General features: G+C 49.0%; 1 protein-coding gene across 1 annotated transcript in view; it reads left to right on the top strand.

The window, feature by feature from the left end:
- Positions 1-950: 950 nt before the first annotated feature.
- Positions 951-12,535, top strand: part of Wee1 (Wee1 kinase) — a 33,871-nt gene continuing 22,286 nt past the window's right edge. The window contains exon 1 of the mRNA XM_037415948.2: positions 951-1,589. Within this exon, the coding sequence (XP_037271845.2) occupies positions 952-1,589 (638 nt within the window). The 5' untranslated portion in view covers position 951. The remainder of the gene's footprint in view (positions 1,590-12,535) is intronic.

Raw genomic sequence — 12,535 nt, 5'->3', positions numbered from 1 at the left:
ACGTCATGCTAAGGTCGTCGTCTGCTAGCAGACGAAAATATGCCCCGGCCGGTCATCGTGTGCTCGCGGTGACCGTTGAACTCTGTTTGCTTGTAAACAATACCATACGAACGCTTGATATGAGGAGCACAGAACTAAACGGGGCTGTATGAAAACTCTTGACAGAGCGACGAGTCGAAATATAGGAAGACAATAACCGATAGAAATGTATAAAAACGTCTGGCAGGTGTCCCATCATGTCCTTCGTAGTACAAGTACGCCCAGAAAATTCAGTTGATTTGTCAGAAAATGCATATATTATGAAATGAGTAATATTAGAAGAAAGAACACCAGTCAGAAATATTTTATTGAAGTCACATCGGAGATGTGTTGACTCCTGGTACGGGTAAATTGCCAACCTGGGAACTAGAAGAAGAAAAATTATGTGACACGGAAAACGTGAAACGATACAGCAGACATCAGCATTGATTAAGACGCATTAGTTATTTCCAATCAACTGTTTGTGTATACCGCGCCGGAGGCAGACCACGGAGTTCAGAGCAGGGGAGCAGCGGTTGACGTCAGCGCTCACGGCTAAGCGGATATGAGGCCACTATTTGACCTCATTGTCTCGGATCGAACGAAACACAAGTTTGCAACAACAGCGTCAAGAGAGGGGGAGCGCCAAGGAAAAACGTCAACAGCGGGGCGCGCCACGCGCCGACCGTCGCTGGGCTGGCTGCACGCCGAAAACGGCCGTTACGCCGGCTCATACATTTTTGAATCCGGCGCGAGATACCCGTCGGCCCCCGCGCGCTTTCAAAACCGGAGGTGACGCGCTTGGTTAGATTTCAGGATTGGCGCAAAACCGTACCGGAACTAGCGTCAAATTTGACGCGCTCTCCGATTGGCTAGGTCACGGGGGTTTTGTGCGCATGCGTCACGTTCGCCTCCAACTTTCGGCGGGAGGAGATGAAAGCCATTTTGCTCCGTGTCGGGGAAGTCGACGGCTCCCCCTCAGAGCGGTCCGAGATTGTAGTTCTCCCTACGCGGTTCGCAACGCCGATGCCGGCTGTGAGAGAGTGCCCGATGACGCCTTGCGCGCCCCGGCGTCACCAGTTGGTAGTGCAACCGACGACCCCGATGCACGAAGGCGGAGGAGACGACAACCAACAGCCGAACATGCACTTATCCCCGAAGACGCTGTTCCGAGAACCCGCGGATGCCGAGTCGCGCATGCTAGACTCGTCCCCGCCGTCCTCGTCCAGCGACCTGAACAGCTCGACGGACTCCGGAGTCGCGCGGTCGCTGGAACGATCGCCCTCGGTGCCCGTTCAGATGGTGATTCCCGTGCCTCGTCAGGAGACGCCGCCTTACAAGCGCATCAGGGCCCTGCGACTCTTCGGGTCCCCGCAGACTCCCAAGACCCTGCTGCAGCGCGCCGAGGCCCCCAGTACCGTTGTCGTGAGCCGCCAGCGTGTCAGCCAGTGCGTCAAGCCTGTACAGGCGGCCGCAGCGGTGGTCAACGTGAACCCGTTCTCGCCTCTCCAGACGACCCCGCCACCAGAACCGAGACCGAAACGACCCCGAAAGTGCTTCAGTGTTCTCAGGTATGTCTGTGTTCACTGCCGACACCTGATGTGTCGTCCCGATGAGTCGAGCGTCGTCCGTGACTAACGTCGCTACGTGGTTGTAGTACGTGGGCTTGACTTGTCGGTTTACCGCACCGCCGATGTGAAGCGTACCCGTGTTTACACATCTGCCTGTTCATCGGAAATGCGTGCATTTTCGCCGGTAGGTGGGCGTGGGATGCTCCTACGCCCCCTCAGCACCTCCCCCCCCGCCTCCCGATTGCCTTAAAACCAAGTGCACAGATGCTCAGATTGAATACTTGTGCACCTTTTTTTCTGCACGCGAATAATCACTCGACTGCATTGGTTCCCACGCTACCTTCTTGTTTACAAAGTACGCTCCGATGTGATATAAAAAATACATCGCGAGAGCGTTGGGAAGGGCGCTCATCTGTGCCCCGCCAACCCATCTTTTTTTTTTCTCGTCACGCTTGCACAAAACCTCGGGGTTAGGAGCTCGCTTTTTTTGCGTGTGTACACACACACAACACCCCCTTGTTTTTTTCGCCGTAGACCGTTTGCTATTCTTAGTGACAGTATTCTCAACGGCTCCTCTCGATCTGAAACTCGGCGCTCCGCGAATCGCACCCCAACGCCTGATCAACATTTGAAAACGGACTCCATCGCGCACGTTTGGAGTGTTTATGCATTTGTCTCGCATTACGCTTACGCCTTGCGCACTTCCAAACACTGCAACGGAAGCACAAACGCGTCACTTTTGCTTCTGTACGCGGCGTTACGTTGTCATAGCCACTGCAGCTTGTTTACGCTAGAAAGCTGGCATCGTCTTCGGTGCCGCATGTTTATTCAAACGTGGCGCGCCACGTCCGAAGGGCGGCTCTAATTTCGCCGTTGCAGCGTAAACATGGGACGTATGCACGCTTATTCCCCTGCGCAATTCGCTGCTGTTAGCAACGGGTTGTTTGTTTGTGACGTGAGAAGTTGCGCGTACGTTACTCTCGCTGACACCTGCTGAAAACGCGCCACGTTTAACGGCCAAGGCCACCGCGCAAGCACATTTTTCGTCGACGAGGTGGCGCGCGAATACGAACATAAAAAAAAAAATACCGCGCAAGAAACTGTGTTGCGCGACACGCTCCAGTGCACCACAAACGAGCCCCCCCCCCCCCCCCTCCGCGCCGGCCGATTGCATTAATTTATTTTACTTTTTCCGTTGATGCGGCAGCCATTTTTGTTTGCTTCCTTCACGTTTCGCGCGCGAAACGAGCCGCCGGATTGACTTGTCTGGGCGCGCGGAAACCGGCTTTTGGGCGAGGAGTGGTGTTGCTGTCAGTGTTGCGCGGCGGGCAAAGCAGAGTCTAGTCGAATCTGGCTGGTAGCGCGCGTCGTCTGCTTTTAAAACGGTGTGCCGTGTCGCCTGCTCTTCTGATTTATGGAGATTATCGCTTTGAAAGAGTGAAAGTTTTTGCGGAATTTTTTAGCCGTGAAAGTGACGCATGTACTGCTGTTTTATGCTGTCCGTGGCTTCTCATAAATGCGATGTTCTGCTAGTTTCAACCACCGAAAGAGTTTGTATGAAAGTGTATGAAACAAAGTCGCCGCAATGGGCGCTGTTTGCTGCCGACGTTTTTGCTGTAGTTCATTTATTCATTGTAGAAGCTGAGAAAAAGCCGCTGAATTGAAACAAGTACCCGTGTCGCTATCGCCAGTCATCAACGCTACTCTCAGAGTAATCTTATTGCACATGTTCTGTGACTCACGGGATGTTACTGACATTGTAATGCGTTCAATGCATTTTCGGGATTGGTGTTTGCAAATTAGTGGCGCGTTTCACTCATTTCTGAACGTCCTCAATGTAGCACCTGTAAATCCATTCTTTGGAAGTGTTTTAAATCATTTTTCTTTTAAACGTTTGCCTTTACACGTGAAGTGGCAATAAAATTACGTCATTTTGTAACTCCTTCCTTGTTTTTTTTGTCATTTATATTTGAAGCCCATGAGTTGAAAAAAAAAAGTGCGCTGGAACAGTGCGTTTATGATCCATTTCTCCGAGAATTTCATTGAACAAGAACTGACAACTTCGTTGAATGCCGGGTGATGAATTTTTCTCGCTAGCGTGTATTTTGAAAAAAAATTTCGAGAACTTAATTTCTAAAAATTTTGAAAGCGTCGCATTCACGTGCTCATTGTTTCCGCAATGATCCGCTGTGCCCTCAAAACTTTTACGCTAAATAAAGTTGAAACCCCCCACCCGAACGTTTTGTCGTATGCCGACTCTGCTTTGCGAATGTGTGTGCCCCTGGATGGGAACCTTAAGCTCTGCGAGCGCGGCTTTTGTTTGCACGACACTCGCCTCTCGGAATGCATGCACTCCGAAATGCCATTAACTGCGTCGCGGATATTTCGCGGCTCGACATGCCTCGAATTCCACGTTGTCATTAACCTTATCTGCGTGAGTATGAGTAGACTCGGGAATTCCTGAGACTCCGTCTATAGATAGCCAGAGCCACCGTGCGCGACCGTTTTTCGCTTGTACCTTAACGAATTACTTAGAAGCTCCCAAGTATTGGAGGAGCTGTTACCGCTGCTCTGTTTTTGACCCGAAAGTCGGCGGGTGGTCCCTGTGCGGCAGTCACGTTTCGATTCTAGTGGCCCTTTGTGCATAGATTATTCAGGTGGGTGTTAACGAAGTCCAAATGGTCGAAATTCCCGGAGCCCTCCACATACGGCGTCTCTTATAAATCGTATCTCTATTTTTGCACGTGGCCCCGCCGCGGTGGTCTAGTGGCTAAGGTACTCGGCTGCTGACCCGCAGGGCGCGGGTTCGAATCCCGGCTGCGGCGGCTGCATTTCCGATGGAGGCGGAAATGTCGTAGGCCCGTGTGCTCAGATTTGGGTGCACGTTAAAGAACCCCAGGTGGTCGAAATTTCCGGAGCCCTCCACTACGGCGTCTCTCATAATCATATGGTGGTTTTGGGACGTTAAACCCCACATATCAATCATCATATTTTTGCACGTGAAGCATTAGCAGTTGTTAAGGTCCCAATAAATTTGGTAACGAAACGTTTTCGCAAACCCTCACGTTTCTGTTGTTCCGCTTAAGGTCGCGGGTTTGGTTTTCTTCCTCCGCATATCTTATTGCAGCGGAATAATAATAAAACAAAAATGTTTTCATGGTCGCGCTTTCAGACTTCACGACGGTAGCTGTATCGCGTAGCCCGCTTGCATGCAATCGCAGGTCGTAAGTTAATAACAGAGGGTCTTCTTTCTGTGGTTAATTACTGTTAGGATAACTATTAAAATGTACTATGAGCAGAAATTGCTGCGAAAATATGTTAGATAGAACGGATTTGATAAGGTTTGAACAAACAGTCAACCTCAAACTGCGAGGTGTAACGGCTGTCTAATTTCCCGCGACCTCGGCAGTTGAATGGTGCGTCGCGGCCCGGGTTTCGAATCCAGGACCTATTCGATCGATCGCTCGTCTGAGCTGTTAAGAAAGCCGCATGCGTTGGTTTCGTATTCTGTACATCAACCGAAACATTTTTCTCGAATTAAAGTCCTCTTTTAAACTAGCATGTGAGCTTGGAAATGTAGTTTCTGTACTACTGTCGGATGGCTTCTTCCGATCACTCCAGTTTTTTTTTCTTTCGATATGGGTCCAATTCAGAACCGAAACAAGCTCAAATAATGCTGTATTGGTACATTCATACTCTCAGATTTTAACAGAGACAGTTATAATAAGTTACAATTATTATTCACAATTTATTGTTACGGTTTTATAGGAAAGCTGTGAGCCTTATTTGAGCTAGTTTGTTTTGAATTTAACCCATTTCGAAAGAAAAAAAAGCTCCTTATTTGGTATACGTTCATAAGATGTTCGTCACAAGTGGCCGCCTCAATCGACAACTACTCGGCGCAATACTCACATCTGCAACAGACGCTGGGACTTGTAACGCTGTTCTTCGATCGAACGGTCATTGGCCCTTAATCTTGTTTTTACGCTATTTAACGCAGCTGTTGTGAACGTGTCCTCGAATGCCTAACAACACCTGGCGCCTGTTTCTAAAATCTAGAGCGTCGCCTCGCGATTTTTCACGTCTAAAATTTCGATGAAACCGTCAGCTTTCTCAACTGATGCGTGGAAGACTGGCGTTGTTGTAAAGGGTAGACGCACAAAAGTTTTGCAAAAAACAAAGCCTCAGAAGAAAAAAAAAAGCAGAAGTGTAGCTCGTCTGTTCGAATGGTGGCAATAAGTATGATAATTATCCGTGATTTTAGGTGTCGGAGTACGATTGATATCGACAACCTGGGGTTCTTCAACGTATGCCTAAAAATTTATATACACAGACCTTTATAATTTCCCCTCTTTCTTGCTCGACTGCTGATGCGCAGGTCGCGGGTTCGAATCCTGGCCGCGGCCGCTGAATTTTTCGTGGTGGCGAAAATGCTCGAGTCCCGTGTGCCGAGGTTTACGTGCAGTTTTTTAGCAACAGTTTGTCGAGATTTCCGGTGGCCTCCACTACGGCGTCCGTCACAATCTTATCGTTGTTTTTGGTACTTCAATGCTCAATTATTACTTGAAATGCCGCGGCCGAGATCAAATCCTCTTCTTTTGGGCCAGCAGCCGTGCACCGTAATTATTCCACCGCCGTGCCTGCTACGGATTATTAATTGGCACGCCTAATTTGCGCCTAGGCCTTATCCACGATCGTTACCCACTCACCTCGTACATAGCCTCCTAGATTTCCCTTGCCTGCCGGATTATCGGCGGTCACATGGAAAGCGGCCGTCGTCGGAACATATGGTGGTGGCGCCTCCTAAGTAGGGGTGTTTTTAAATGAGTGTTTACGTTTTTGGTCCTTAAATGCAACAAAAATAACGTGAGAAGTTTTGAAAAAGCGTAAACGTAAATATAATTAACCCTACGTAAGGGACGCTGTCATTCAGCAGGCAACTTTTTCAATACAAGGCATCCTCTGAAATTTGTAGCAAACGCCAAAATTGCCGATCTAGCCGCTATAGATGACCGGCGTTTCGCGCTCATCCAGCAGGCAAGGGAAATCTAGGAGGCTATGCCTCGTATGACATCCCCCGTGCACTAATCTTCTCGCAGCGCGCGATTGCCTTTGTTTCTCGCTATCGTCCATATAAAAAGGTTCTTCGCGGAATCGGGTACATGGGCTAATCGGCGATATAGCACGGCTTTCAGAAAATATCCCCACTCAAGTGCTCCTTCTCACAACTCTCAATATTAGACTTCCATTGTTCTGAGACAATAGTCTTCGATTAAAAACAAAAGGAACACCCTTCACTCACCTGCCGTTCGTTGCAGTCGCCGATAAACCTCCCGCGTTGCGTCAAGTGTTTTCAACGGTCGTGTTGCTAGGCCTAGCCCGGTAGCGTCGTCTGCTGCGCTGGCCCGCGTATACGGCATTTGCAGGATGACGTTTGAACTTGGCCTGTATACACTTCACGCACACACATGCTTCGATGACGTTGTTGCTCTCGCCGGGCTCTTTGCTTTGTAAAGCGCACGCCAACTTTGCACACGTCGTCGCTGTACTTGCAAACGTTGGCAAAAAGAACGGTTCTGTTGGTAGGCATAGCGAGGCAGGTCGTCTGCTTCAGCACAGGGTCGCGTAGTACGTCCTCGAGTACACTCCCATGACTCCACTTTGATGAGGTCTTCGCAGGTATTTCGATGGAGCGGATATTCACTGGTGAAAGCATGTTCACTCACTTCGCTCACGTACGGCCTCTAGCTTTCTGACGTTGTCCACTCGGTGGAACAGTAATTACCGTGACCAGGAGGTCGCGGGTTCGATGCCAGCCGCGGAGGTCGCACTTCGAACGACGTGAAATGGAAGAAACCAGTGTGCTGCGCGATATCGGTGCCCGTCAAAAAGTACCCCAGGTGGTCAAAATTTCCGGAGCTCTCCACTGCCGAGTCTCTCACGATACCGTGGTTTTCGGACATTACACCCCAGATATCGTCGTAGAGCTTTCCGATGGTGTTCTACAAAGTCCGTGACCCGCGCGGCGCTTTAGAAGCGGCTGGGGAGTTGCGCTTTTTATCCTCCAGGAATAGGGTTGGAACGTCACTCACGGCGACTACGTCTTCTTAAGATGTGACCACACTTGAAGAACCGACAAAGATATGCGTGGCACTCACCAGAGGTGTTCTCACACCGAGCGGGCGTCTCCAACGTCTTGCCTACGTGAGGTCCGAGGGCTTGATTGGGGCGTCTTCGAGAAACAGCGTCCCCCTGTTCCAACGGATCGCATTTCGTTGACGGTCGTGTACTCCGAGGAAGCCGGCCCACAAATCGTCTTCGCCGAGAAATATACGACAGCGGAGGAACAGAAAAAAAAAAAAAAACTTGGGTGCTCCCAGTCGCTGAACACATCCGTACGTGACTGCGGACTCCTCGCTACTGGTGGTGGTGGTAGTGGTTAGAAGAGGAAGAAGGCACCTAATTTCTGCAGCCCGGTAGGGAGCACAGCGCAGTGCCTACGCTACTGACCAGTGCGTTGTACTGACTGACAGTTTAGAGAAAATGGGGAGGGGGTAGTAGAGGCCGTGCATGCGTCAGTGTGTAGGTGAGAGCGTTGGCTTTTGTCCAGTCTTGGAATGCAGCACTTATTTCCTGCATCGTCGAAAAAATTCTTCAGCCGCGGCAGAATACCTTGTGAAAGTTTTCGCAGCTACATTTGCCCCCCCCGAGGAGGCTTTGCGGCGATAAGTTGAACGTTGTGGAAAGGGCGTTTTCGAAGGAAGGAACAGAATCGCGAGCCGACTTTGATGTCGCCGAAAAGCCGACGAGCGTTCTATCATGTCACCGACCCAAACTGGACGTGGCGGCTGTTCAATGCACTTCTTCCCCGGCGTTTATCATTTGTTCTCTCTATTGTCGTGACGACCGTGTATGAACTACAGGGTGGCGGTTTTTAGAAGCAGGTGGAACATAGTCATCGCCGCGGCATTCTTTCATCTTTTTTCATCTACGCCGGCGCCCGGGAAGCCGCTTCGGCTGTTCTCAGCTGTAGGCATCGGGACAAAAACACCGGAAACACATTGGACCGGCCCGTGCCCAGGAATATTTTGCGGGGTATGCTTGTTCGTAGAACGGCTAACTTTCGGCACTGGTCTTTGATGCGAAGGTATGTGTCATTCCAAAAGTTCGGGAGGTGTCAGAAGCCCCTAAACTCCCCCTTAGCTACGGCGCTGATATTGGACGTAGCACAACTTTGCACGTCTTACTTTAAGGGTGTGGTTTCGATTGCCAGCCACGTTGATAGAACGAATTTGGTCGATAAGGGAAAAAAAATTGATTTAACTTTTCGCTAGGACTAATTTGAGCGCTTTCCAAAAAGTCCCATTTTGGGCCTGCTACAAAAAACGAGCTGCCCGACGCTTGGCGAACTTGACAGTGAAATCTAGTATAGATGGCTTGCACCGACGCCACTTAAAAAACCGCGTTTCAGCACAGACTTGGTGCGGACTGGGAAGTCTGTGATGTCGCGTTAATGTGACCTTCACATGGCATAATGGTCTCTCATCGTTATTCGTGCGCACCATAGCGTTCCAGCACACTGAAGCAGATTAGCCGCCGCGTGATTGTATTGTCTTGACGTCATCCAAGCCACCATGTTGTGCGTCCATGATGTCGCACCCAAGCTGTAAATTAACATTATTATGGAAGAAGGATGGATGGGGAGTATCATAGGGCAAAAAAAGGAAAACGTGTTGCCTTTGGCTATGGTTAAATTAATTTCGTGGCCCCAAAACTTGTCACCTGCTATACGGCGTGCCTTGCATAGCTTAGTTCCTATGTAGTTTATATAGACCCTTTCAATGCTTACAAATACAGGCCCTTGATGGAATCCAGTTTCGTCCACTGATGTGACTGGACAACATCTCTAGAAAATAGGCCGCCTATTTTCTAGTTTCCTTCCCTTATTTGGCAAAATATATTCAAATAAATGTTCTTTTGAGGTGCATCAAAACTATAAAATATTCCCTTGTACTTTACACTTGGTCGTTTTACGAGAAAAAAAAGAGAGGCTTTCCTTACGCTTGAAAAGAAATCGAAAACGTGCTTTCAGTTTTGACGTTAGGAGCTGGTAAATGAGGTTACCGGAAGTTTTTTTTTTTTTTTTTTTTTTGGTACAACGCTTGCAACTTTGAAACCGTCTATATAGAAGCTTTTCACTTCAGTGAGCACGACCTAGGAGATGCACAGGGGAAAAAAAAAACGTAAAAAAGTATTGTAAATGACACGTAAAAAAGCCGCCCGTTGTTGTTGTGGAATTGGATATGGTACGCCAGGACGCTGTCAGGTTGATGCTGATGATGTGATGAAGCTAGGTGGGACGCAGCAACGAAATGATGTCGGGGCAGACTTTGAAGTTGAAAGTGTAGTAATATATTGAACTAGAACCAAACACAACGGTAATGAACCTTACCACGAAGGTAATTTAAGTAGTTCGGGAAGAATACGTTATTATTGAGACGAGACAATTCTGTAAACCTCTTTTAATGCTTAAATCTACCTCGCTTTAGCGAGATTTGCGTAGAGTCTCGGCAAAGCTTCCTTTGTAGATCGACGTCCGTTCTATAGTCTACTTTATTTCTTGACCAGGAAACGTCGCGACTCGGACACTGCCCTTTGCGCGGCGGCATCCACAACCTTCACGTTCTGCTACACGGTCAGAAACTGCACATTTCCCGCCTAAGACATCACAAGGCGTCGTCCCTTCGATGAAAGAGGGTGGGGGGAGGGGATTTTTCGGGTCGTCTGCATCCGGAACTTCGCGGCGTCGTCTGCTCGCTTCAATACTTGTCCGTGCACGTCCTCGCATTGCGAAACTATTGGAAATGTTGCCGGTTTTGTACTTCGCCTTTTGAGACGTGGCTTTTATCGTATCGCGGTCTATCTTTGGAGGGCATTATTACGCCCTGAGGACCTTGGGGCGGGATAAAAAGCAAGGAAGCTGCAAAGGACGTCCTACCTTCTCTTTCAGAATTTTTCAGCAGATAAAAAGTGCTTATCGCGACGTGTTGATGATCCACTGTGTCGGTTGTTTTGATGCTTTTGTAGTTTGCGCAGTCTTTTTGCGTATTCCAGCAAGCATCTCGATGTTACCGATAACAAATGGCATCAAGTGCAGTACGTCCCGTGTTTTATCACCACTATAGTTTTATTAGGACCGATGCTGATCGGATTTCTTCATCGCTATCAGCCACAACACAAGGTCCTTCTTTTAAAGTAATCGAGTTTGGCGCATATGCCAGTCAAATCGCAATCTGGGAGCGACATCGCGATGGTCTTGACCCCGATCGCAATTGAAATAGTATCAGGTAATCCGAATGAAGCGCACTTCGGATTGGATTTGATCGTGATCGGAAGGGCTCGTGGCACCAACCGGTATTTCATTAAGCCGACCTCGCATTGTGTGAAACTTGTTCTAAAAACGTGTCTTCGCAAATAACCTCTACAGTTACGGCCTTGTTACACACACACACACAAAAAAAAAAACAGAGGGAAATTGCCCAGAACTAAAAGCGAATTATGCAAATGGAATTAAACGAAATATATGTACTTGTTACCCTAGGAATGTGTTCTATGATTGACACCTTGGGCCAGTAGCACATTTTGCGGCCTCCAGTGTTCTCACTCAGGCTCGAATCGTCGTTCGTTAAACGAGAGGAAATTCGCGTTTGCCGCGAATCCCATGGCCGTGCGCACGATGTCCATCGTTTACCCTTAAGCGTGTCCGTTGCTCCGTTTGAATCTGTGATGGAGAACATGCAATCACCTGTCGCCCCTCGCAGGTGGAGAGGGCGAATGCCGGGAAGCATTGGCCTTTCCGCCATTCTGCGGCGGAAGCCGCTGCACATCACTCGCCAACGCGAATCACGCTGGGCATAAAGAAGGTGGGAGAATAGCGTGTCGAATAGTCGCCGTTCCGCAGCCATTGTGTTTCGGTCCAGTGTGTTTACAATCGCGCCCGTATATAGTGATTGAGATATTGCGCGCAACTTGTTACGTTGTCATCACGTGTCGTGAAGCGTGCTCGCGTCTGTAAAGATAAGCCGCTTTGCATTTCTCTCTTCTCGTAGCCGGTGCCGAAAGCCAATCCATCGCCCGGTGAAACAACGGCACTCGTGCGTCGTCTGCTTTGTTTGTTTGTTTGTTCTTTCGTCTTGTCTGCTGCGGGTTTGCGTAGCAGACGACGGTGCGGGAAGTAAAAGAAGTAACAGGAAAGGCTGTTGAGAAACGGACCTGCTGGGCTGTGTCTTCAAGCGTGCGCATGGTGCGCCTCTGCTTGCTTTGACAGAGCTCATCTTTTTTTCCCCGTTTGCACACGCGTGAGCCATCGTTTATCTCGATATGCGCAGCTGTTTCTCTGCTCAATTTTCTCTGCCGACCGTTCGGAAAACAAACGGACAGGTTTTTTTTTTTTTTTTTCGCCTTCCTCGTTCCTTTGCCATTTGCTGGGCCCCGTTCTCGTCCATCAGCAGGTGCATCGCAGCTTCCCCGTTGTTTCGCGGTGTCGTCTGCTGCCTTTTGTGCCGCCTGCTACCGCACGCGCATGCGCGCTTTGTTTTGCCCCGCAACGATGTCGTCTGCTGCCCTTCTGCCACTTGTGTGTCGTCTGCTGCTGCTTTGCGCAGCTTGTTTGCGAATGAGATCGGAGAGTTTGGCGATTATTCTGTCGGTTTCGCATTTAGTTCAGCTTTTTGCGAAAACACCTGTGCGTTCAATGCATGCGATGGTTCAAAAAATAAAATAAAGTAATAATGAATTCAGGTACCTTATTCTTCTATCTGTTGTCGTTGCACTTCGACTTTTAATTTGTTACGGTACAAAGCTTTGGTGTTTTAGCTGCCCGTTTCAAGAGACGCTCTTGTTTCCGGCGCGTTTTTTTTTTTTTTTTGGTTTCGCTCATGAATGCA

The sequence above is a fragment of the Rhipicephalus microplus genome, chromosome 8, assembly GCF_043290135.1.
Source record: "Rhipicephalus microplus isolate Deutch F79 chromosome 8, USDA_Rmic, whole genome shotgun sequence".
Lineage (NCBI taxonomy): Eukaryota > Metazoa > Arthropoda > Arachnida > Ixodida > Ixodidae > Rhipicephalus > Rhipicephalus microplus.
This window is presented reverse-complemented; position numbering and strand designations above follow the sequence as displayed.